The sequence below is a fragment of the Chionomys nivalis genome, chromosome 15 (genome assembly GCF_950005125.1).
Source record: "Chionomys nivalis chromosome 15, mChiNiv1.1, whole genome shotgun sequence".
Taxonomy (NCBI): Eukaryota; Metazoa; Chordata; class Mammalia; order Rodentia; family Cricetidae; genus Chionomys; species Chionomys nivalis.
Window position 1 is genome coordinate 63,187,140 of NC_080100.1, and position 24,622 is coordinate 63,211,761.

General features: G+C 40.5%; 1 protein-coding gene across 1 annotated transcript in view; it reads left to right on the top strand.

Annotated features, from left to right (window-relative positions):
- Positions 1 to 1,235, top strand: part of Adgrv1 (adhesion G protein-coupled receptor V1) — a 550,578-nt gene extending 549,343 nt beyond the window's left edge. Inside the window, exon 91 of the mRNA XM_057789515.1 lies at positions 811 to 1,235. Coding sequence (XP_057645498.1) covers positions 811 to 929 — 119 coding nt within the window. The 3' untranslated portion in view covers positions 930 to 1,235. The remainder of the gene's footprint in view (positions 1 to 810) is intronic.
- The last annotated feature ends 23,387 nt before the right edge of the window (positions 1,236 to 24,622 follow it).

Consider the following 24,622-nt stretch of genomic DNA (forward strand, 5'->3'; position numbering starts at 1 on the left):
CCCCATATTAGAGAAGAAAAGAACCTAGTATAGTTTTAAATTATGTGCACTGTGAAGGGAAAAGTAGTGTCTAGTAGAAAATCTTCGAAACAGAAGCTTGAGGTGTTGCATGTGTTAAGAACAGCCAGTTTCCTGGGTTTCTGATGAGAATGTTTGCACTGTGTTATTCACATGTCCTTAGGGTCAATCTTCAGGGCCGGTTTCCTCGGGGCACTGATAGGACATCCTGTAGACTCCCTCCTGCACATCTGCCTGTCTTCTCAGACTAAGAAACACTGAGCATCCCCCATCGGGCTACTGGACTCAGTAGCTTGGTGGTTATGTTTTCTACCCCACTAATGAAAAAGTCTGGTAACTTGCCTGATTTTCTACTTTGATAAGCCCTTCATTGAGAAACCCTATTCTCTATTACAAATTATACCTGTCTATTACAAGGCAACAAGAAAAATAGAGAAAGCCAAGTGTACTGGCTCACTCCTGTAATCTCAGCACTCAGGCTGAAGCAGGAGGGTTGCTGTGAATTTAAGGCCAGCCTGGGCTACATAGTGAGAATCTGTCTTAAAACAAAATGAAAACATGAGAGGCCCAACATTATACCTTTAGAAATCAATATGAACTTCTAAAAGCTACAAAAGTAGCTTCAATTTAAAGTATGATTCTATAATTTTAAAGTATTTGCTGTTTATTCCAAATAAATAGCCTAGACTTTTAATAATATAGAAATAAAATGTTTTGGTTTAATGTGACTTGACCATTAAGAATTTCTGTACTAATAGCTTGTACTTAAGCGTTCATTCTTCTTCATTCCAGGTGCTGGTCTCAGTGTCAGCGACAACGAATCTGGACAAGGCAGCCAGGAGGGAGGTACCTTGACTGACTCCCAGATTGTGGAACTCAGGAGGATACCCATTGCTGACACCCACCTCTGAGAGCCTCGCTAGCACTAACCATTAGAAAGAGGATAATTTTCCTATTTGCCTTGACTTTTGTCTTAACTCTGTAAGCACTTACGGCCATGTAGCAATGGTGTGTAAGTCACACTGAGTGACTTACAGAGACGTGATCGTTGGCTGGAATATACATTGCTTAGTATTTGTGCGATTTGAGAATTGACTGCTATCATAAAAGATCAGATCATTCCTATAAGTTACATATAAGGATGCATATAGTTCAAAAATATTAGTTGTTTCTTAATCATCCTAACTCAGCTAACATTGTTTAATGAAAGTACTAATCAATAAAAGCAATAGAATCCAGTTGGTATCATCAAGGCTCATTATTATAAATAAATGTGCATGGGCAGAAACACAAAGTGTGTATTCTTGATGGTGTCTGGCACATGCTCTTTTAGCAGTGATTGAAAGGAATCCAAAGTCCACACTTCTCCCCATGTAGATGATTTTGAGTCCTGAAAAAGTACTATGTGGTCTGTAAAGGATTTTGCACCTGAGTGTGGATGAGACACTGAGGTTGCAATGTCTTTTTCATCAGCAAGACAGATTCTGCTCTCAACAAACTTAAGGTTCTGAACATGTTCCAGAATGAATGTTCTGTCCCCAGTTAAAAATAACTCCACCACAGTCGTTCATGAAACTGAGAGGAGGTTCATTCAAACAGTACAGTTTGTCTTGGAGAAAATTTTCTTGGTTTGTGATTTTAGTCTTTCTTTGTCTTGGAATGAGAAATCAGGAAATCTCTCCCAGAACACTGTTGTAGACAAGATGATTTCATTTACTGTGTTTCCAGAAGACGTGCTGGAAACAGAACAAAGTTGCTCGTGGAATGCTTTGTGACCTTTGGTTTTGGAATTCTTACATATTTTTTTAAGAAAACTAAGCATCATCCCAAAGAAAAATGTGGCATTATTTTAAAATTTTAAGAAACTTTGTTATGGTAATGATTTCCCTTGAGCTCCATTTTCAACACCACTGTGATCCTTCTGGTTGTCAAGTATGGTGTATGTCACTTGGAACATGGGTGGCACTATTTATCTTGATTGACCTTGGTTTTCATTTCTTCTCAAAGCCCCCGCATCCTTCTTACATTGGGCTGTGATAAGCAGTTGTTCTCAGAAATAGAAGACAAAACTCCACAACAAAATCAAGAAGCATACAAAGCAGAGGCAATGGCTTTGGTTAACTTACATTCCCTTGTAGGAACTTTAGAAAACATGGTACTTAAACTAAATTCACCTGAAGTGACAAGTGTATGATCCTTCAGCCTGGAGCGCTGCCCAGCCATCTGTCTCATGATAGGATTGAAGCAACTAAAATATTGTTTAAATACATAAACCACAAGGAGGAATGCTTTAAATTAATGGCCATTTCAATGTTATTGAACTTTATTGAATTTTGCATTTGGTGATGAGGATTCAACATCTCTAATCTACCACCCATACTCAATAGCAATACTTTCTATCAGGTTCCTAGAACTCAAAACTTCTCCAAAGGCAATTATTATCAGTAGCTATTTTCATTTCTACATGCTTTCAGAATTTGGAAAAATATACATGTAATATGTATGTGTGTATATGTATATGATATAAAGTGATGGTTGAACAACGTTGCAAATTATACTATGTCACCATACTGCTAAATTTTGCTTTAATGGATTATGTGACAATTTGACATTACAGAGTAGGGAAAGGGAGAAAGAGGAAAGAGGGAGCAGGGAGGGAAAGAGCGAGAGGGGGGGGAGGAGAGAGAGAGAATAGCTCCATTGTGGTACCCCTGATTCTTTTAGATCATTGCCCATAGTTGAGCATGAGTCTTTAATATTCTAGAAGTACAGAAACAAGGCTCGCAGAAACCAGGTTCCAGGACACATAAGCCTCATATGTCATTCATTAATGTGTTTTGTCCCTGCACAGTCTGAGATGAGAGTGAGCTGATCACCTGTTTAGAAGGAGCAAATCAAACCAAAGGTGAGCGTGAACATTGCAGGGCAGAGACTCGCACCTGTTACCTACAACCTTTCTCTTTCGTATTTCATCCCCATTTCTTTAACAGTTTTAATGAGATAAAATTCATATTCCACAAAAGCTCCTTCATTGGAAATGTGTAATTTAATGATACTTGGCATATGTTATTATGGTTCTGATAGAATCTACTAGCACATCATAGTATTGAATTTACCTTATGACCTGTCCAAAGTGGAAAAGTCAGTAACACCGATGACATTCACAATGTAATTTTAATCACAAGTTCTCTTTCCAAAATCTCTGCATCGCTTTAAAGCAGGTGTGCTTCCCATCTCCCTCAGTTTCTTTCTTTTTCTGAAAGACAGGTGGAGTTTCTGTAGCAGCTCCCCTGCTGCTGGGGTGTAGCAAGCTTTCTTGTTGGACTGTCTTTAAACCACCATCCCTCAAGAAATGACCCAGAGACATCATTAATTATTAAAGCTTGGATTTACTTTAGGCTTTTTCCCAACTAACTCTTATAACTTAACTCTTATTTTTTTAATCTACATTCTGCCATGTAGCTTGGTTATTCCTTCTTAGTATGATGCATCCAACTTATTCTGAATCTACTGTTGAAGTTGGGCACCTAGATTCCTCTATCCTCTTCCTCTCTCTCCCCAGAAATCCTGCCTATCCTGTCCTGCCTAGCTATTGGCCATTCAGCTTTTTATTACACCAATGACAGCAATACATATTCATACAGCATACAACTATTCCACAACACCGGGGTTTGAGATTTAACCACCAGCACTCATATCTTTTTAAATTTCATGTTTTAGAATATTAAAACTGAAAAATCTTTTCCTATTTAGATAAGATGCAGATGAAATGTGAGATAGTGATGAACCAGGTAGAGTCTGTACATGGTATGACAGTGATGGAAACCTCCCTTCAACAGCGCAGACACTCTCCCTCTGAGTGTGTTCTCAACATGATTCCAAACTTTATAACATTTTTCGTATCTCTCAATTCTGACCATGGCTTCTTAAATACACTGGGGATACAACTTCAGGAATGTCGCTCTCAAAGCATTTCTCCTTGTGTTTACACTTGAGAGGCTCCTTGTGTTTAGCCCTAAGGACTCTAGGTACTTCTGTGTGAGGGTAGGCTCCAGTTAGATAAAGAAGTGTTTGTTACCTTCCTAGAGTGGCTGACTGCCAGAATAGGTGTCACCTAGATAGCCTAACCTGGAACAAAGAACACCCAAGGGCCCTCCATGTCTTCTATTTTAATTTTGGGACTTCCCCAGCAAATTATATATATACATACATACATACATACATACATACATATATATATATGTATGTATATGTATATATTACAACAACAAAGCAGTTGAAGAACCTCATTGCCCAAGAGCCATGCTGAAAGAAGTGCTTAGCTGATGAAGACTAGGATACTTCCATACCTTGAATTTTCTAGCTCTTTACTGGCCAATGTAATAAGGACAGTTCAGATAAGTGATCTCTTTATTGATAAACTTAGCTATACAATCACCTTATTCACACTCAATTTCTCTCACTTATCGTATCCCATAAAATTTCACACAATAGCTTTCCTAAAAGAAAAATAAAATCTTCCTTTTCTGAAAATCCTAGATGCTTTCAGCTGTCACACACACTACCTAGCACATATACACCACTAAATGCATGTATTCCATCCTCCAGGAATCTGTGGTCGGACTTACTCAAGTATCCTTGACAAGCTAGGCAACTACCTTAATTGGGAATTTACTGCACTGTATCTCTCCATTTGGAAAGTGGAATCACCTTATGTATGAACATGAATTTTATCTTTACATTGTGGGCTTCTAGGCATTTCCATACCTTCACAGCAGGATTCATGCTGTAATGCACATGAGAGTGGGGTTGTCACTTCAGATCCTGATTTGAATTCTTTTTGATATATATCCAGAGGTCAGGCTGCTGGATCACTTAGGCTCTTTTTAAGTAGAGGCTGCACATACCATTTTGCGTTCCCACCAATGGTGTACAAAGATCCCAGTTTCACTACTAGACCACAAAAAATGTTCTCATTTCTCATTTTTTACCTGTTAGTATCTGTTACTTGTACATAATGGATTTTATTATGACATTTTCATGCATGTGTATAATGTATTTTGGTTGTATTCATACCCCATTGCTATCTCTTGTCCTTCTCTCAATTACCTTCTTCTGACAGGCCTCGGGTGACATTTTAGTTTGCCTGTCACTGGTAGATACTGACATTAAACATTTTCATGTCCATGTTGGCCATTTGTATACATTCTTTAGAGAAATATCTATTTAAGTTCAAGGTCCCTTTTTAGTTATGTTATTGAGGTTTGTATATCTATTTCTTTTTTTCTTTTTTGGTTTTTCAAGACAGGATTCCACTGTGTAACAGCCTTAGCTGTCCTGAAACTCACTCTGTAGACCAGGGTGGCCTTGAACTCAAAGAAATCCACTTGCCTCTGCCTCTCAAGTACTGGGATTAAAGGTATATACCACCACAGCCTAGCTTGTATACCTATTTCTCTTGAGTTGTAGAAATCTTCTTTACCTAAGCATTAACCTTATTGGATACATGATCTGCAAGTATTTCTTCCATTCTCTGTTGACTTTTTGAATTCATTATCAAGTAGACTAAAACATGTACAAATGAATGAATACATCGTGATTTCCTGTATGTGAGTCATCTAAAATAGCCAATCCAGTGTAAGACTGGGGTGGTGGTGCAGAGGCTGAGGGGGAGATGAGGAGTTGTGAATCAGTGGGCATTGGGCATAAGTACAATAAAGTGGGGTGAATAACCTTTAGCAATTTTCAACTTTGTTTATAAAAATCAATAATATATTTTATGCCTAAAATTTATTAACAAGTTATCTACCACAGTAAAATACATTTTGAAGCTGATAGGTCATCTGAGCATTATTCAGGAGAATCTAAATCTTGTTTTAATTTCTAATCTCTTATGGAACTCAGACTGTCTCTCTCAGAATGCCAACTGACATCTACAGAACCTCCTACTAAGAAACGATGATTGGCCAGGCAGGAAGTATAGGCGGATCAACCAGACAGGAAGTAGAGGTGGGACGATGAGACTAGGAGAATTCTGGGAAGCAGGAAGCTCCCTTGGGAGTCCTGTCTCAACCATCTAGGAAGCAAGATGTGACCTACCCCACTGAAAAAGGTACCAAGCCATGTGGCTAACATAGATCAGAATAATAGGTTAATATGAACTATAAGAGCTAATAAGAAGCCTGAGCTAATGGGCCAATCAGTTTATTATTAGTATAGTCCTCTGTGTGATTTTCTTTGGGGTCTGCCAGCTGTAGGACCTGGTGGGAGAACAGAAAACCCCAAGAAGCCTGGCCCTCATGTTACAGAATGGCACCCATTGAAGGCTTCTTAAAAATAGAAAGTATGTCTTATTTGTTCTGGTGTCCCAAGCATTCTACATACTGCTAAGATAAAAGCTGATGCCAGTAAGTCATTGTTAGCTGAAGAATAGTCCACCTTATTTAGCCAGTATCTGAGTTAGAGAATCGTTTTATTCATCTCTTAAATGTTATCAATAATTTGCACTTAAAAACCCAAGTAGATAATGTCATATCTCCATCATATTACCAAAACTTCTTTCTCCTTTCCTTTTCAAAGCTATCATTTATTAAATTATAACTTTAATTCACACTGTTTATTTATGCAGTCTTAAAACCTGCTAAAGACCCATAACAAATCCATGACATTCATTCTGTCCGTGCCTAGTAGGAGATGAGCTCACTTCCTGTCATTGTAACAAAATGCCTGAGGAGTATTTTATAAAGCAAAAGGGTTTACTTAGCTTGCAACTGTAGAGACAGAAAGTACGAGACACAGCAGCACCAGTGTATTCTATCCTTAGTCGCTATTTGGCATCGTCACGTAGCAGATTCCATCATGGTGGAAGTGCACATGGAAGACGTGGTGAAGCAAGAAACCAGAGGATGAGTGATTCAGGGGTTTGGCTCGATATCCTAAAACAGCCTGCTTTGTAACATCACTTACTGGGACACAACATTAATCCCATCTGGGGCAGCCCTCCAATGACCACTGCCTTCTACTAGGTGCTGCCTCTTAAAGGCTTCACCAAATTGAGGACTGTGCCTTCATGGTGGCAAACTACAACCAAAGGCTCCTTCACAAAACTGTTTCCTAATTATGTGGACAGAGACCATCAAGTCAAGGACAAAAGGACAGCAGACCTTATTTGCCCTTCATGTCATCACTGTTCATAGCCTGTTGGTCACCAGTAGGGAATACCTCATGTGCACAAATCTACAACCTTCCTGCTCATCATGCCCCACAGTGAGAGGCTCTAGATGTGTGCATTTGTAGTTTGTTGTTGATCTAAGCTGCCTGTGCCCAAAACATCACACTCTACACTAGGTAACATGCAATTTTTAAATCAGTGAGTACAGGCAGCATACGGTTCATGGGGGAGAATAATTCTCATGTTTATGTTCATGCTCTGTTGCATGGTGTCCTCACATTCATGATCAAGCAAGGCTCTGTTGCATGGTGCCCTTACATTCATGATCAAGCAAGGCTCTGTTGCATGGTATTCTCATGTTTGTGATAAAGCAATGCTCTGGTGCATGGTGTTCTCACGTTCATAATCAAGCAATGCTCTGGTGCACGGTGGTTAGGAGCAAACTGATGTTTCTCTTCAACACCTTCCCATGTCCAGCTGCACTTGATTCCTCAAAACAATTGGAAATATTATCATCCAGAAGTCACAACTTCTTGCCAGTCACTAAGATAAAGAATAACAGAGAACTAGACCTTCCTTTTGGCAAAGGACAACTATTTGGAAAAGCACCTAATTTTTTAAAAGTTATTTTAAACTCAGAGTAAAAAATAAATAAAATTCTAACAATCCGAGTTGACTGGTGCAGACTCTGTAGCTCGTCAGCTGCTTGAACTAAAGGCTAATTTAAATAAATTCTGTTCATCCTTCTTGTTTCCTTTTCTTAAAAAAATGGCTTATTTGTTGAATTTTATGTCCCTGGGTATTTTGCCTGAATTTGTGTTTGTGTGCCCTGCGCATGCAGTGCTCATGGGGCCAGAAGCAGGCACTGGGTCCTTGAGTTGGAGTTACAGATGGCTTTCAGACACCATTTGGATGCTGTAAAGCAAACTCAGATCCTCAACAAGAACAAATGCTGAGCCATCTCCCCGGCTCCTTGCTCCTCTTTCTAATTTGTCACTTCTGTTGTTTTTGCTGTAAACTCCTATCAAGGAAAGGAAATGTTTGTTTAATCCCGTGAACATTCCCTTGAAAGACTGTTCACAGAGTAAAAACCAAAAGGGAAAACCTTGAGGTCTTTGCTTCTTCAATTCACTCTTCCCTCATTTTCTCTTTTTTATTCATTAAGAAAGATTTCTGAAAAATCATATAGTTTTTAAGACTTTTTAATATATGTTAACTTGTGCATTTCTGTGTGTGTGCCTCTCCCTTTCTCTCTCTCTCTCTCTCTCTCTCTCTCTCTCTCTCTCTCTCTCTCTCTCTCTGTGTATGTGTGTGTGTGTGTGTGTGTGTGTGTGTGTGTGTTCTGCCTGGGTACAGGTACTGGTGAAGGCCAGAAGGGTTGTGGAATCCCTTGAAGCTGGAGTTACAGGCAGTGCTAAGCAGCTAAACATGGGGGTTAGGCACCAAACTTTGGTTCTTTGGAAGAGCAGCCAGCCATCTCTCCAGCCCGCAAATCATAGTTTTATGCATACCCTTCATATAATGTGGAAAATTCAGATATTTGTTTCGATTTTCAACAAATATGAAGATCAAATTATCTTTTCTTAGTGATTCTGTGTGAAGCACCTATCTGTCTAAAGAACAGAGAGGGATGTATTGGGCATGGCAAGACACTTTGTCTTTGTAAGGTGGCTTGAGCAGGAAGAAGGAAATAGCAAAATTTGCAAACAAAATTCCTGAGCATGAGTTACCCCAGGTTTCTGTCCTTGAAAGGTCAAAGCAGAAGATAGATCCATATGGTACCAGGAAAGATTGCACGGCCCTTTGTAATTGGCTACTGTGAATATCCAGTACTTTGGGAAAACTGACCTACTTCAGAATGATTTGGTTCATTCTATTTGGGGTTGGTCTTATCAGTCTCAGGGTGAAGGGTTCAGTTCAAAGCAAAGCCCTGTTGTAGTAAGAAGCTAATCTCAGAAGCATTATAAATATGGGTTATGAGAAAGCTTGATTATAGTAAGGTGAAGTGCAGCTGCCTGCTTATTAGAAGGTAATAGCAAGAAAATTATGATGACTGCTGCTATGCCATTTGCACCAAAGCCTACACCACCAATGGATTCCTGTCTATCATGCACACACCATGGGCTAATGTCTTAATTACTGTTCTACTGCTTGACAGGACACTACGACCAAGACTTAAAATGAAAGCGTTTAATTGGGGGCTTCTTTCCGGCTTTTGAGCAATAGTCCTTGTTCATCATGGAGGGAAGCAGACAGGCAGGACAGTAGAGCAGCAGCTGAGAGCTTTACCTCCTAATCCTCAGGCAGCAGGCAGAGAGAGACAGAGAAAGACAGAGAAACAGAGGGAGACTGGCTTAGCATAGGCTTTGGAAACCTCAAAGTCGACCCCAAGTTACACTTCTCTTACAAGGCCACACCTCCTAATCATTCCTAAACAGTGTCACTAATGGGGAGGCATTGAAGGGCAAGCATTCAAGTACATAAGCCTACGGGGACCATTCTCATTCAAACTACAACCACTGTCTAGACAGGTGGAAGGGCAAGGGCAGCCATAACCAAATGCCCAGGGTTTGTTTAGTACAGTTAGCAACTCCTAAAGTTTTGTATTCTAAAACTCTAATGCAGAGATGGTGACAAAATATAGAGATGGTGACCAGAACAAAGGCATTCTGAGTGCCAGCCACACTAATGTGTCTACATGGGGTGGAGCCTTCTGTCAGGTGCACTACATCTTGTAAGAACCCCCCCTTCTGCCTCAGCCCCAACCCCATGCACACACTTTCATAACAGGCTCTTGGGGACATCAGTTAAAAGGGCAGCTGCATGTGCTGGTCAGAACACTAGTAAAACCAAAATTAGGGGCTAAGAAGCTGGCTTTGTGGGGAAGGCTTTACTATACTACATGAGGACCTGAGTTTGGAGTCTAAGAACCCACACAAAACAGACAAGTCTCTAATCCAAGTATTGTGTTTGGGAGGGGGTTGTGGGGGTAGAGACAGAGATGAGAATGTGAGGCAGGTAGGGATGAGCGCTTGCTGGCAAGTCCGTCTAGTCAATCAACAAGATCCATCTTTGCTGAGAGACCCAGTTTCAAAAAACACAGTGGTGAGAAATCGAGGAAGACGTCAGTACTGTCTGGTTTGTGTTCAGCTTGACACAGGCTAGACTTCATCAGTGGAAGGAGCCTCAGCTGAGGAAATGCCTCCATGAGATCCAGCTGTAAGACATTTTCTCATTTAGTAATCAATGGGGAGGGCCCAGACCATGTGGGTGGTGCCATTACTGAGCTGGTGGTCCTGGGTTCTATAAGAAGGCAGACTGAGCAAGCCATGAGGAACAAGCCAGTAAACAACTCCCCTCCATGGCCTCTGGGATCCTGCCCTACCTCTGGATTCCTGTCCTGACTTCTTTAACTGATGAACAGCAATACTGCAGTATAAACCTAATAGACCATTACCTCTCCACCTTGCTTTTTGGTCATGGTGTTTCATTGAAGCAATAGAAACCCTAACAAAGACAGCATCAAACACCGAACTCTAGTCTCTGGTGGTGCAGACCTCAGCACACACACAGACACATTCATATAACACACACACATACACACACACACATAAATAATTTTTAAGGAGATGAAATAAAGCTAATTTTTTTGAGAGGAACAGGATGCTGCATATTCATCTGGAGCTTTGGTGCACGTCTCTACTACTTTTGACCAGGAAATACTTGACAAATTTTCCTCATACTACCCTCTCTCAGGTTCTGACCATTGAATAGTGAAATACAGATTATATATTAATCAGCAGAATTTTAAAATACCATTTGATACTTGCTTGAGGAGAGTGTAGAACAGTATGTTTGGTCCTTTAGGACTTGAAACAACTGTGTAAATATGTGATGTGGGATTTCCCCCTGTATGCTGTGATTACTATTAATGAATAAAAAAACTGCTTTCAGGGAAGAACTTAGCTAGGTGGGAAAAACTAAACTAAATGCTTGGAGAAAGGAGGCAGAATCAGAGAGAAGCCATGTAGCCCTGCTGGAGACAAATGTGCTGAAACTTTAGCCGGTAAGCCACAGCCACGTGGTGATGTAGTAGGAGCTGCGGGCCTCTTCCCACAGCCCGGCTCATGGCTGCCTGGCTAGCTTATGCCCCAAAATAACGACACACAAACTGTATTCTTTTTTTTTTTTAATTTTATTTTTTTTATTTTATTTTTTATTAATTAATTAATTTAATTATTAAAGATTTCTGCCTCTTCCCCGCCACCACCTCCCATTCCCTCCCCCTCCCCCATTCAAGTCTTCCTTCCTCCTCAGCCCAAAGAGCAAGCAGGTTTCTCTGCCCTGTGGGAGGTCCAAGGACCACCCACCTCCATCCAGGTCTATTAAGGTGAGCGTCCAAACTACCTGGGCTCCCACAAAGCCATTACGTGCAATAGGATCAAGAACCCATTGCCATTGTTCTTCAGTTCTCAGTAGTCCTCATTGTCCGTTATGTTCAGCGAGACCGGTTTTGTCCCATGTTTTTTCAGTCCCCGGCCAGCTGGCCTTGGTGAGTTCCCGATAGATCATCCCCATTGCCTCAGTGTGTGGGTGCACCCCTCGCCGTCCTGAGTTCCTTGCTCATGCTCACTCTCTACACTGCTTGACCCATTTCTATTCATGTGTGTAGCACCCCAAGGAGCGCTTACTGGGAAGATTCTAGCCTACGTCCATCCTGGGTCGGAGCTTCATTGCATCTGCCCTGGAGAGGGGAGCATGGCCTCTGCTCCAAAGAGCATAGCTGTCTAGTCTGAGCTCACTTCCTCTTCCTCCCAGCATTCTATTCTGTTTACTCCACCCACCTATGTTTTAACCTATGAGGGCCAAGCAGTTTCTTTATTTTTAACCAATGACCTTCCTCCATCATGGTGATACACAGATTAATGGACATGGGTTAAATTAATATGTAAGAGTTAGCCAATAAGAAGCTAGAGCTAATAGGCCAAGTAGTAATTTAAATAATATAGTTTCTGTGTGATTATTTCGGGGCTGAAGAGCCAGGAACCAACAAGCAGCTCTCCCTATAACAAATTGGGGCCCACATGGCTAAGATCCACTTGAAACTTTAGAGAGTTTGGAAAGGAATTCTAGACACTAAAAAAAGAGTTTAGCTGCATTTATTTTCCTGAATGGGCTTTGTTTACTGGTGGCATGCTGCAACTCCTTTAAGAGAGGTTTTCCCAATTCAGCAGCTTTGAAATGCCTACTTTCTGGGCCATACTGCCAGCGTGACCTCTGGCTCTTTCAGGAGGCTGAGCATTTAAATGGGGTTTGTAAGCAGTGTGTTACAAACTGCTAAATGGCTTGGCATAGACTTGCTGCATACTTGGAACTGGGGTGGTGTGTGCTGTTCAGAGGCAGCAAACAGCTCTGCTATGCTGAGCTGGGTGGGGCAAGCAGGCAGTGCCGAATTTCACCTAGCAATGGCACCACTTAAGTTCATAAGAAGGGCTTAGCATTTTAAGAAGCACTTTTGGTCAGAAAATAATTACAGATATACAATAAAGACAATTCAGATGAAAATGAAAATAAATGAGACATGTTTAAAATATGTACATAGACTTGGGATAGAGAAGAAAAAGAATATAGACAGTTATAAAAGGAAGTAAATGGTTTATAAAAAGTAAAGCAAAGTCTTTTAAAAAACAGAGTACAAACTGTCATAGATTAAAAGGAATAAAGAAAATAAGCCATGGAAAAATGGAAAATTCACAGACAGTCTGGATTATGTATATTATTGTGTTTTCTTTTAATTTTTGGACTGCGAAGGAGCTAAGTAACCAACATATATACTTCAAAGGTATCTTGTCTTCAAAAATTGGGTCTAAGGATATGTTGCTTTGGAAAAGAGTTTCTTCTTTTGTTTCCACAGAGACTGAGAGCCTATGGATTGCTTCCAGACTAATATGATTTGATGGATCACAACTCCCTGAAAGGTTACCATGAATATCCCCCCAAAATTAATTTGCCCAGTTAAGTAAGGAAGGAGTTTGGAGAGAGAGAACTATGTCCATATTCCCAAATATGGTTTATAAATGTTTGTTTACATTTAGAGGGGCTATACTATAGAGATTTGCTTTGGTATGGATCTTGGTTTATTGATACAAATTTAAAGTCAATTTTGTTATATGTATATTTTTGTTTTGATTAAGGTATTGCATTTGTCCAGATCATTTAAAAATGTAATGTATAATTAAGAAATATAAGGTTAAGATATAATCATTCATGATAGTCAAGCTTGTAGTCATGTCAGTTAGATTTTCTAGATGTACAGAAATGTATTTCAGATGGATAGGAATTCCTCAAACCTTTCAAACACTACAGAATATGACCTTTAAAATGTTTTAAGAATTTAGAACTTTTCATGACAGTGAGGCACATCTACTCCTGGCAGCACCAACCTACTTCAAGAGGAAAATGGGCATTGAAGAGGCTCCTTATGGAGTTTGTTAGCCATTTGAGGAAGAATCTACTAGTGCCTGGACTGCTTCATGGTATACTGTAAAAACTGGACATGCAAGACCCACATAGAAATAACTGCTGAACTTGCCTAAAGGTGAAACAATCCTTCAGGGTTCCTGTTTCCTGAAAGAGTCTGCTAGACATTCTGCAGGACACAGAAAAAAATGACTGACAAACTGCCAATATAGGCAGAACTGTCTTTGAACTATTCTGCTTCATGGAAAAGTCTGATGGATACTATGGGCCTGTAGGCTGAAGGTGGATTCCCCCACAGTACAGATGAACTTTGGGTGACTGTCCAGGCAGTAAGAAGTCTCTGTCAATTCTAGAATTTTGGAAGTTGATTATTATGAATTTATTATTTATTTAGGTAATATTATATCCTTCTGGAGTCTTTGATGGAGTTGAAGAATTGATAGTTATAGTTTTCCTTAGTATGATAAGAGATAAAATAAATATAAATATTGTAACCATAATTATTGCTTGATAACTGTTTTGTTATATGTAATTTTACTATGTTAAAGTTAAAACCATTCCTTACTAGGCCGATTAGTTTATAATTAATGTAGACCTCTGTGTGATTTCTTTGGAACTTAACAACTGTGGGAACTGGGCAGGTCCAAAAGCTCAGTCAACAGAATGGCATCCATATGGACAACTGCATCCACATAAAGCCTGAGAGTGCTTGGGACATAATTCTAGATGCAAAATAACAGTGTTAAGCATGACTTCTTGATAGCAGCACTTTTTCAGGTAGGCTCTCCTTGCGAGAAGCAAGCGCTCTAATTTAAGAGAGGCTTCCTGGCTCCCTCTTTAACTGCAACACCTAGTAACGTTTTTGAGAGGTCCTGTCACAAAACACTTAAATGGTGTTGATAAATAGCTGACTGCATGCTTTTTGCTGGTGGCAGGGACCTTGAAATGCCGTAGAGTTATGGCAATAAACATGACTTGGACCTGTACCTTCACCATGAGGCTGGAATCTCAGAAAGCTAAGGAAGGGGCTGGATCCACCCATCAAAGCCACGGCTTTAATCCTAGCCATATTTCTTAGCAAATTAAAGACTCATGTGATCAGAAAAAGAGAGATATACAGTAAAGATAGATTCAGATGAAGAAAACCTCTAAGTGGTTTACAGTGTGTTTAAAAATATATGTAGGCTTGGTAGAGAAAAGAAAACAGGCTAACGTCATTAAAATGAAAAAGAAAAAAGAGAGTAGTTGGGTGTGGTGGCATACACTTTTAATCCCAACACTTAGAAGGCAGAGGCAGACAGATCTCTGTGAGTTCAAGGTGTGGTGGCACACATCTTTAATCACAGCACTTGGGATACAGAAGCAGGCAGATCTCTGTGAGTTCAAGGACAGCCTGGTTTACAGAGTGAGTTCCAGGACAGCCAAAGATACACAAAGAAGCCTAGTCTCAAAGAGCCAAAAATTAAAAATAAATATAAAAAATAGATTTTAAAATAAAGCCACATAAGGATGGAAAACACACAGAGACTCTGGATACTGTATATTATTATGTTCTCTTTGAATTGTTTGAATGCTGAGGAAGATGAAAAAGCTGCTAAAAGACGTTTGATTATAAATGCTGCTGAATTAATCTAAGATAGATATTTTGAAAATACCTTGGCTTCAAAAGTTGAAGTCAAAAGGTATGTTATTTTGGAGAAGAGGTTTTGCTTTTGTTTCCACATAAAATGAGAGGCTGTGTATTCATTCTGGGTTAAGAAAAATCAGGTATGATTAAGGAAGATTCCCCTGAGAAATCTCTGATAGGAGTGGATGGCCCAGATGTCTGAGTTCTACATCCAGAACAGATTCAAGACTGCTGCCTGAGATGATCAAGCCTCACAGGATACTCCAGTCATGACTTGATAATAATTCTAAATTTTCCTTAGGTTCCCATATGATTATCAGTGCCCCCAACCAGCAGGAAGTAGCCTGGAAAACTATACCTACGTTCCCCCCAAAATGGATTATGGATGTTTGCTTTTGTTTAGAATGTTGGTTACAAGTTGTTATGGATAATGGTCAGTAGAAAAGCTAAACAAAGGTGATTCAATTCACAGTTCTTGCTTAAAAGGGGGGGGGTGCTGTGGGACCATGGTTTGTACCCTGTGACTTATATTTTAAATAAATGCTGATTGGCCAGTAGCCAGACAGGAAGCATAGGCGGGACATCCAGGCAGGAAATAGAGGTGGGGCAAAGAGAATGCTGGGAAGAGGGAAGCACAGTTCGCAGTCCTGACCCAAACACAGAACAAGGAAGATGTGACTGCCTCACCAAAAAAGGTACCAAGCCACATGGCTAACAAAGACAAGAATTATGGGCTAATATAAGTTATAAGAGTTAATAAGAAACTTGAACTACTAGACTAACCAGTTTTATAATTAATTTAGACCTCTGTGTGTTTATTTGGGACTAAACTGCTGCAGGTGATGTGGTTAACATAGAAGGACCAGGTAGGACAGAAACCTTGGTCAACACTTCCTTTTTTTTTTATCCTTTTTTAATTAAAATTTCCACCTGCTCCCCGTTTCCCATTTCCCTCCCCTCCTCCCAAATATTGCCCCCTCCCCCCACTCCCCTCCCCCTATCCCCACTCCTCTTCTCCTCCCCCCACACCATTTTCCCTCCCTCTCGATACTGAAGAGCAGTCCAAATTCTCTGCCCTGCGGGAAGACGAAGGTCTTCTATCTACATCCAGGAAGGTGAGCGTCTAATCAGGCTAAGCTCCCACAAAGCCAGTTCATGTATTAGGATCAAAACCTAGTGCCATTGTCCTTGGCTTCTCATCTGCCTTCATTGTCCGCCATGCTCAGAGAGTCCAGAATCAACCCATGCTTATTCAGTCCCAGACCAGCTGGCCTTGGTGGGCTCCCAATAAATCAGTTCCACTGTCACAGTGGGTGGGTGCATCCCTCGTGGTCCTGATTTCCTTGCTCATGTTCTCCCTCCTTCTGCTCCTCATTTGGACCTTAAGAGCTCAGACCATTGCTCCAAATTGAGACTCTGTCTCTACCTCGATCTATCGCCAGATGAAGGTTCTAAGGTGATATGCAAGATATTCATCAGTATAGGATAGCGTCATTTCAGGTTCCCTCTCCTTAGTTGCCCAAGGTACCAGCTGGGGACATATTCCTGGACACCTGCGAACCACTCAAGAGTCAAGTCTCTTGCCAACCCTAAGATGGCTCCCTTAGATAGGATATATACTTCGCTGCTCCCCTTAAGGTCATGCTCAACCTCCTTAGCGATAAGGGAAATGCAAATTAAAACAACTTTGAGATACCATCTTACACCTGTCAGAATGGCTAAAATCAAAAACACCAATGATAGCCTTTGCTGGCGAGGTTATGGAGAAAGAGGCACACTCATTCATTGCTGGTGGGAATGCAAACTTGTGCAACCACTTTGGAAATCAGTGTGGCGATTTCTCAGGAAATTTGGGATCAACCTACCCCAAGATCCAGTAATACCACTATTGGGAATATACCCAAGAGATACCCCATCAAATGACAAAAGTATCTGTTCAACTATGTTCATAGCAGCATTGTTTGTAATAGCCAAAACCTGGAAACAACCTAGATGCCCTTCAATGGAGGAATGGATGAAGAAAGTGTGGAATATATACATATTAGAGTACTACTCAGCAGTAAAAAACAATGACTTCTCGAATTTTGCATGCAAATGGATGGAAATAGAAAACACTATCCTGAGTGAGGTATCCCAGACCCAAAAAGAGGAACATGGGATGTACTCACTCATAATCGGTTTCTAGCCATAAATAAAAGACATTAAGCATATAATTTGTGATCCTAGAGAAGTTAAATAAGAAAGTGAACCCAAAGAAAATCATATAGTCATCTGCATGGAGAGGGGAAGTAGACAAGATTGCAGGGCAAAAACTGGGAACTTGCGGGTGAGGTGGCAAGGGGCAAAGGGGAAATGGGATGAGAAACATGGGAAGGGGAGGTTGGGAGGAGCTTGGGGGATTGGGATGGTTGGGATATAGGAAGGGAGGATACGGGAACAACACTTCCTTTTTATTTAAACAGAAAAGGGGGCGTGGTGATGTGGGATTCCCCTCTGTATGCTGTGATTACATTAATGAGTAAAGAAACTGCTTTGGACCTATAGTAGGGTAGAGCTTAGGTAGGCAGGGAAAACTAAACGGAATGCTGGGAGAAAGAAAGGCAGAGTAAAGGAGAAGCCAAGGAGCCTCTACCAGAAACAGACACACCAAAATTTTGCTGGTAGGCCATGACATCATGGTGATACACAGATTAATGGAGATGGGTTAAATTAAGATATAAGAGGTAGCCAATAAGAAGGTAGCACTAATGGGCCAAACAGTGTTTTAAATAATATTGTTTCTATGTGATTATTTCGGAGATGAGCAGATGAGAACCAACAGTCTCTTTACAACAAATATGTGCAAAGATGTGGTAGAAAGACTCCCTCTTAGTCAATGTGCATCTACGGCAAAGGCAGAGAGAAGCATGTTTCTATAGACTTAGGTAAATGATTTGGGTGTAAGACAGGCAATAGAAAGGATGGGATGAGCCTTCTTTGTTTTGCTCAGTAGAATTGAGACATTCACCCATTCTCATCTCTCTCCCCACCACTTTCTCCTTTTCCCCTCTTCCTCCTGCCCCTCTGGTTTCCTCCTCTTTTTCCAACTCCCTCTCTTTCCTTTCTCAAAACTAGCAAGCAGTAGACTAGGACTGTAGCTCAGTTAGCAGAATACTTGCTTAACCTGCCTAAAGCATGGGTTTGATTCCCAGGACTATAAAGCCAGTCACGATAGCATAATGTAACTCCAGCACTCAGGAGGTGGAGGCAGGAAAATAAGAAATTCAAGTTCATCCTTGCCTCCATAGGGACGTGGAGGCCAGCCTGGGATGCATGAAATACTTTCTTTAAAAAAAAAGTTAAGCCGGGCGGTGGTGGCGCACGCCTTTAATCCCAGCACTTGGGAGGCAGAGGCAGGCGGATCTCTGTGAGTTCGAGACCAGCCTGGTCTACAGAGCTAGTTCCAGGACAGGCTCCAAAACCACAGAGAAACCCTGTCTCGAAAAACCAAAAAAAAAAAAAAATAAAAAATAAAAAAAAAGTTATTAGGGATTAACAACCAAACAACCATTTAGTTTCTTTTGAAATTCAGACCAGTAGGCAATGCCTGCTGATAACTAGGAAGTGCTATAAAGGAAATTACTTCCCTGAATATAAAACAAAGGAGCTTATACAAATAAATACAACCACTCATAAACTCTACAACTACAGAAAAAATGTAGTTCATACAATAGACCTTTAAGCATCTAATATTCACAGAAGGCTAAGTCTATGCAGTGGACATTCTATTTTGAAGTGTCATATACATACGCAAGGATTAAAAAGTGAGAGCTAGAATCAGACATGGTGGCTCCCACATAAGTCATTGGTGCCAGAAGATTGTGGCTGGAATATGACTTCAAGTTCAAGGCCAGCCTGTACTACAGGGTGAGTGTGTCTTAAGAAGGATGGGGTAGGGGAAGAAGGAGAGGGAGGAGGGAGAGTTAGGGAAGAGGGAACTAGAAAGAATAGGAAATGATTTGAACAAGCCTCAAAAACAAAGATAAACATGCTACTTCAGGGCTCTGAATATTTATGTCAAGGAGACAAGATGCATAGAAAAATGAAAATAGGTAACATGATTGGAAGAAGATAGAGTTACTGAGAGATTGAAATATTCGTGATACAACTGTAGACTGTCATCTACCAAGACACTAATTGCCCTTTACCATCACCCACTTGTTTTCCAAATTCCACTAAACTTAGCATGCCACAGATATACATGTACAAATTCAAATTTCCTGCTAACAAAATGCACACTACATGCTGCATGTTTTCTTGGTTTCTGGGCACCATACTATGACCAGGTAGCCCTATCCAAAGTCTAGTGAGTTTTGTACTTTGCTTAAAAACTATCTCTAAAATACAAGGCCATCCATCTAGTATGTCAAGATTCTGTCATTTTTCCAGACATTATACTGTTTTATCAGTTTTCATCTGCTTAGAGAACAGCTGTCACATGATTTTTATGGTAATCAGTCAAATCTCAACCACAATTCAGAAATCTCTGAAGATGTCAAGGATGCCAAGTCATTTTTCATTAGTGTTTTGTGCTTAGACTCTATGTTCCTCTTAATCATGCTTGCTGAATATCACACCTTCAAAGTAGACAAATGCCTATTGCAATAGAACATATTCCATGGACTTCGTCAGTTTGACTCGTGGTGCCACAGTAAAACATGTAGAGTCCAAGGCTTAGTAAAAGTTTTGGCATGAGCAATAGTTATTTTCCCTCTTAGACCTAAACCTTGTAACATGAAACAGAGACAGGGATTGCTCTCTGCTGCCTTCTTCAAGGCGAAGAGAAAATTCAGCTCGGCATGTCATCGCATATTTACCAGTGATTTATGTGACATTCCAAACCCACACATTTGGAGAGTGCCAAAGTTTCCAGTGCAGTAGGAAACCGCTAATGATTCCTTTGTGTCTGTCTGTCTGTTTGTTTGTTTGTTTGGTTTTGTTGTTTTGTTTTTGTTTTTTGAGACAGGTTTTCTGTGTACAGCCCTGGCAGTTCTAGACCAGGCTTGCCTTAAACTCAGTGATGAGTGCTGGGATTAAAGGCATGCACCACTATCACCCAGCACATTAAAGATTCATATTATTTATCATTTTTATTACAGGAAAAGCAGTGAAACCAGTGCTTAACCTCAGGCAATAACTGACTCATGAAAGACATTAAAGAATCACAGTGTCTAATTATTAAATTCATTGCTAAACCAGGTAGACTTCTACTATGGGCTCTGGTTCCACGCAAAGAACATAGAGCATACGGAGCATAAGGTTAATATGATTCTTTCATGATGCTGATGAGATGCAGTGCAAAGTGCTCCCTCATAACTCTAAAGCTCCATTTGCAGGGCAGGAGACAGGTAAACAGAAACTATAGTGGTAAGATAAACAGATTCCACACACATACATTCTTCCGCCGTAAACACTTTAGGAAAGTGAAATCAATTTAGGAAAAGAATTCTTATGCAGACATCTGGAAGAGAATATTTTTAGTTCTTAAAAATAGTGCCAATTAGGAAGACTTCTGTCTTAATTAGGCTTTTACTACTGGGAAGAGACACCATGACCACAGCAACTCTTATAAAGGAAACATTTAATTGTGGTAACTCGCTTATAGTTCGGAGGTTCAGTCCCTCATGGCAGGGTGCATGGTGGCATGCACGCAGATGTGGTGCTGGAGATGAGAGTCCTATATCTTGACTCAGAGGCAACATGAAGTCACTCACAGACTGGGCTGTACCCTGAGTATATGAAACCTCAAAACCCACCCCCACAGTGACACACTTCCTCCAACAAGGTCATACCTACTCCAACAAAGCCACACCTCCTAATAGTGCCACTCCCTATGACTTTTAGGTTTATGAAATTATGTGGGCCAATTACATCCAAACTATCACAGCTCAGCAGTTAAGAGCACATATAGACACATACTGATCTTACGGAAGACTTAAGTTCAATTCCAAGCACCCACATTGGGTAGCTCATAACAGTCTGTAACTCCATCTCCAGGAGACCCAATGCCTCTGGTCTCCATAGGCACCTGCATTCACAAGCATACCGACCCACAACACATACATATAATAAAAATTTCTAACTAAAAATATAAATATTTCCAATTAGAATAAAAAACTACATAATACAACTCAAGGTTTAAAGCTACCAAACACAAATATAATGGAACTAAATGAATATAAATGCTTCCACACAGTAAACATAAAAATTGCAAATATTTGACATAATTTACATATTGATACTGTAAATATATATTAAAGTTTTTCTTTTTGTTGTGTGTGTAAAATGAATGAAACAATAGATTTTACACATCTTTACACTCACAAAAACGTGTATATATGTAACAAGTGAGTAAGTGTAATTGGGATTTTCTAATTCTTCTTTGGTTTTTCTGTGTTTTGCATGATTTCTGCAAATCATTTGTGTTTTCTCTGAAATCAAAAACCACCAACAACAAATAAACAAATAAAAAAAAAACTTGACCAAGGCTCATGGAGACTTTTTGAGCTCTGGGTTGAAAACAAGCAGTGTTTAAGGCACCTACTCTTTAGCTCAGTCAACTAGCCATACAGCTGTTGCTGGCGACATTTCTAGTTTGAGAACTGTGGAGTCCCCATATTTAGTACCAGGGACATCCTAGTGTAATCTGTCCATGCTGACGAGGTGAGCGGGATTTTTATACCATGAGTCTCAGGTCCACCCATATTGAGGTGCTACACACTTTGGGCCCTCAACTAAAGAACTTCAATCAGCTGTGGACTTGCAGACTATGGACCCTCTGCCTATGAACTTCAAACAGCTTCTCAACATCTGTGATGTTGTAGAAAAGAAGGAAGGAAGAAAGAGGAACCTCAGTCGACTTCCTGTTGCCTGTAAGATACAGGACTCTCAGATATTTCTCTAGCACCATATCTGCTTTATGCCACCATGCTCCTCACCATGATGATAATTGACTGAACCCCTGAAACTGAGCAGGTACGAGGGAGCCACCTCTGAGGGAGCAGGCCTTAGCCAGTGACCTCTGGGGGACGGGGCCCAAGTCAGTGACCTGTGCAGGACCAGAACCAGGCCAGTGGCCTCTGCTAGAGTAGTCCCAGACCCAGACCACTGACCTTAGGCACAAGCCAGCGACCTCCACAGAAGCAGGCATGAACCAGTGACCTCCTCCAGAGCAGGCCCAAGCTAGTGACCTCCATGGGAACAGGTCTGACCCAATCACCTCCATGGGTCCAAGAGGTGTCAACGGCCTCCACAGGAGCAGGCCTGAGTTAGCAACCCCCACAGGAACAGGCCTAAGCAAGTGATCTCCATGTGAGCAAGACCAAAAGCCCTCTGGGATTATAGAGCAAACTCTGGGAATGTCACATGGCCTCTTGGGTTACTGGAACTGTGGCCCTGATTCTACCACAAGAAGCAACCTTGATCCACGGGCATCCGGAAAAGTGATTACCAGAGACACAGACACAACTACACCAATTAGAGGAAAAGATAGTAGATAAGGAAAGAAACACTCAACACCACAAAGAATAACACAATACCTACAAAAACTAGTGACTCTAAAACAGAAAGACATGAGCACCCCAATACAGATGAAGCAGAAAAAAAATGACATTAAAAAAATAACTTTAGAAGAATGTTTGAGGCCCTTAAAGAGGAAATGAAAAAATCTATCAAAGAAATGGAGGAAAAGGCAAATAAAATTTGGAAGAAATCAACTAATCCCGCAAAGCAAACCAAGAAAAAGCAACCAAACAGGCAAAAGAAAACATTTAAGACTTGAAAACTGAAATAGGGACAATAAAGAAAACACAAACCAAAAGAACTCTGGAAATGGAAAATATGGGAAAACGATCAGGAGCCACAAGTGCAAAACTAAACCGCAGAATACAAGAGCTGGAAGAGAGTATCTCAAGTGTTGAATATATGGTAGAGGAAATAGACTCATCAGTCAAAGAAAACGTTAAATCTAACAAAAGTTTAACACAAAATATCCAGGAAATATGGGACACCATGTAAAGATCAAACCTAAGAATAAAAGAGATAATGGAAGGAAAAGGAGTCAAACTCAAAAGCACAGAAAATATATTTAACAAAATCATAGAAGAAAACTTTCCCAACATTTCTCAAGAACCAGCAATACAGCTTTTGGGTATATACATAAAAGATGCTCAATTATACTGAAAGGACATGTGCTCAACTATGTTCACAGCTGCATTGTTTGTCATAGCCAGAACCTGGAAACAACCTAAATGCCCCTCGACTGGAGAATGGATAAAGAAGATGTGGTACATTTACACAATGGAGTACTACACAGCAGAAAAAAATAATTACATCTTGAAATTTTCAGGCAAATGGATGGATCTAGAAAACATCATATTGAGTGAGGAAACCCAGACCTAGAATTGAGTGAGGAAACACAGACCAAGAAAGGCAATTATAATATGTACTCACTCATAAGTGGATTTTAGACATACAGCAAAAAAGGAATAATCGCCTACAATTCACGATCCCAGAGAACCCAGACAACAATGAGGACCTCAAGAGAGACACACATGGATCTAATCTACATGGGAAGTGGAAAACTACCAAGATCTCCTGAGTAAATTGGAAGCATGGATATCATGGGAAAGGGTAGAAAGGGAGGGGTGGAGGAGGGAGGGGAACAGAGAAAAATATATAGCTCAATAAAAACAATAGAAGAAAGAAAGAAAGAAAGAGGAACCTGCATCCACAGAGGGAATGCCTCCCATTAACCATGAGAAGCAAAGGGGTGCCTTGTCTCTGACTGGTGTCAGGACGTTGGTGTTGAAAAGAATGTTGAGAGTAAAGGCAGTCAGTTGTGGAAGAGTGACATTTAGGGTGTTGCTCAGACTTGGGGATTCATTGCACTTTTCAGAGAGAAAAACTATGCTGTATTTCAAAGCAAACTGTAGCTATAAAATATCCCTTCAATGATTCTGTAAGTTCAGAGAACCATGCAAACCTGTCACTACATTTCTCTCTTGGCTAATAGAAAGTGACACCTGATCACTATGTTTAAGTTCCAAAAGGCCAAGGCAGTTTCCCGCTGCCATTCCTCTGAGCTGCAGGCCAGCATGCTCCACGTTGAGTTACACACAGTCCAAGAATTCTCCACACACAGTGCCCATTATTTCAGCGTTCCTCCACTCAGCAAGCCCAGCGTGCCAGGCCTCTCCTGGATCTCCCCATGGTGTGTATGGATAGTGCACTTTAGCATTTGGAAAGTCTTTTGACAGCTGTATATTTGTCAATATATATTAGAACTT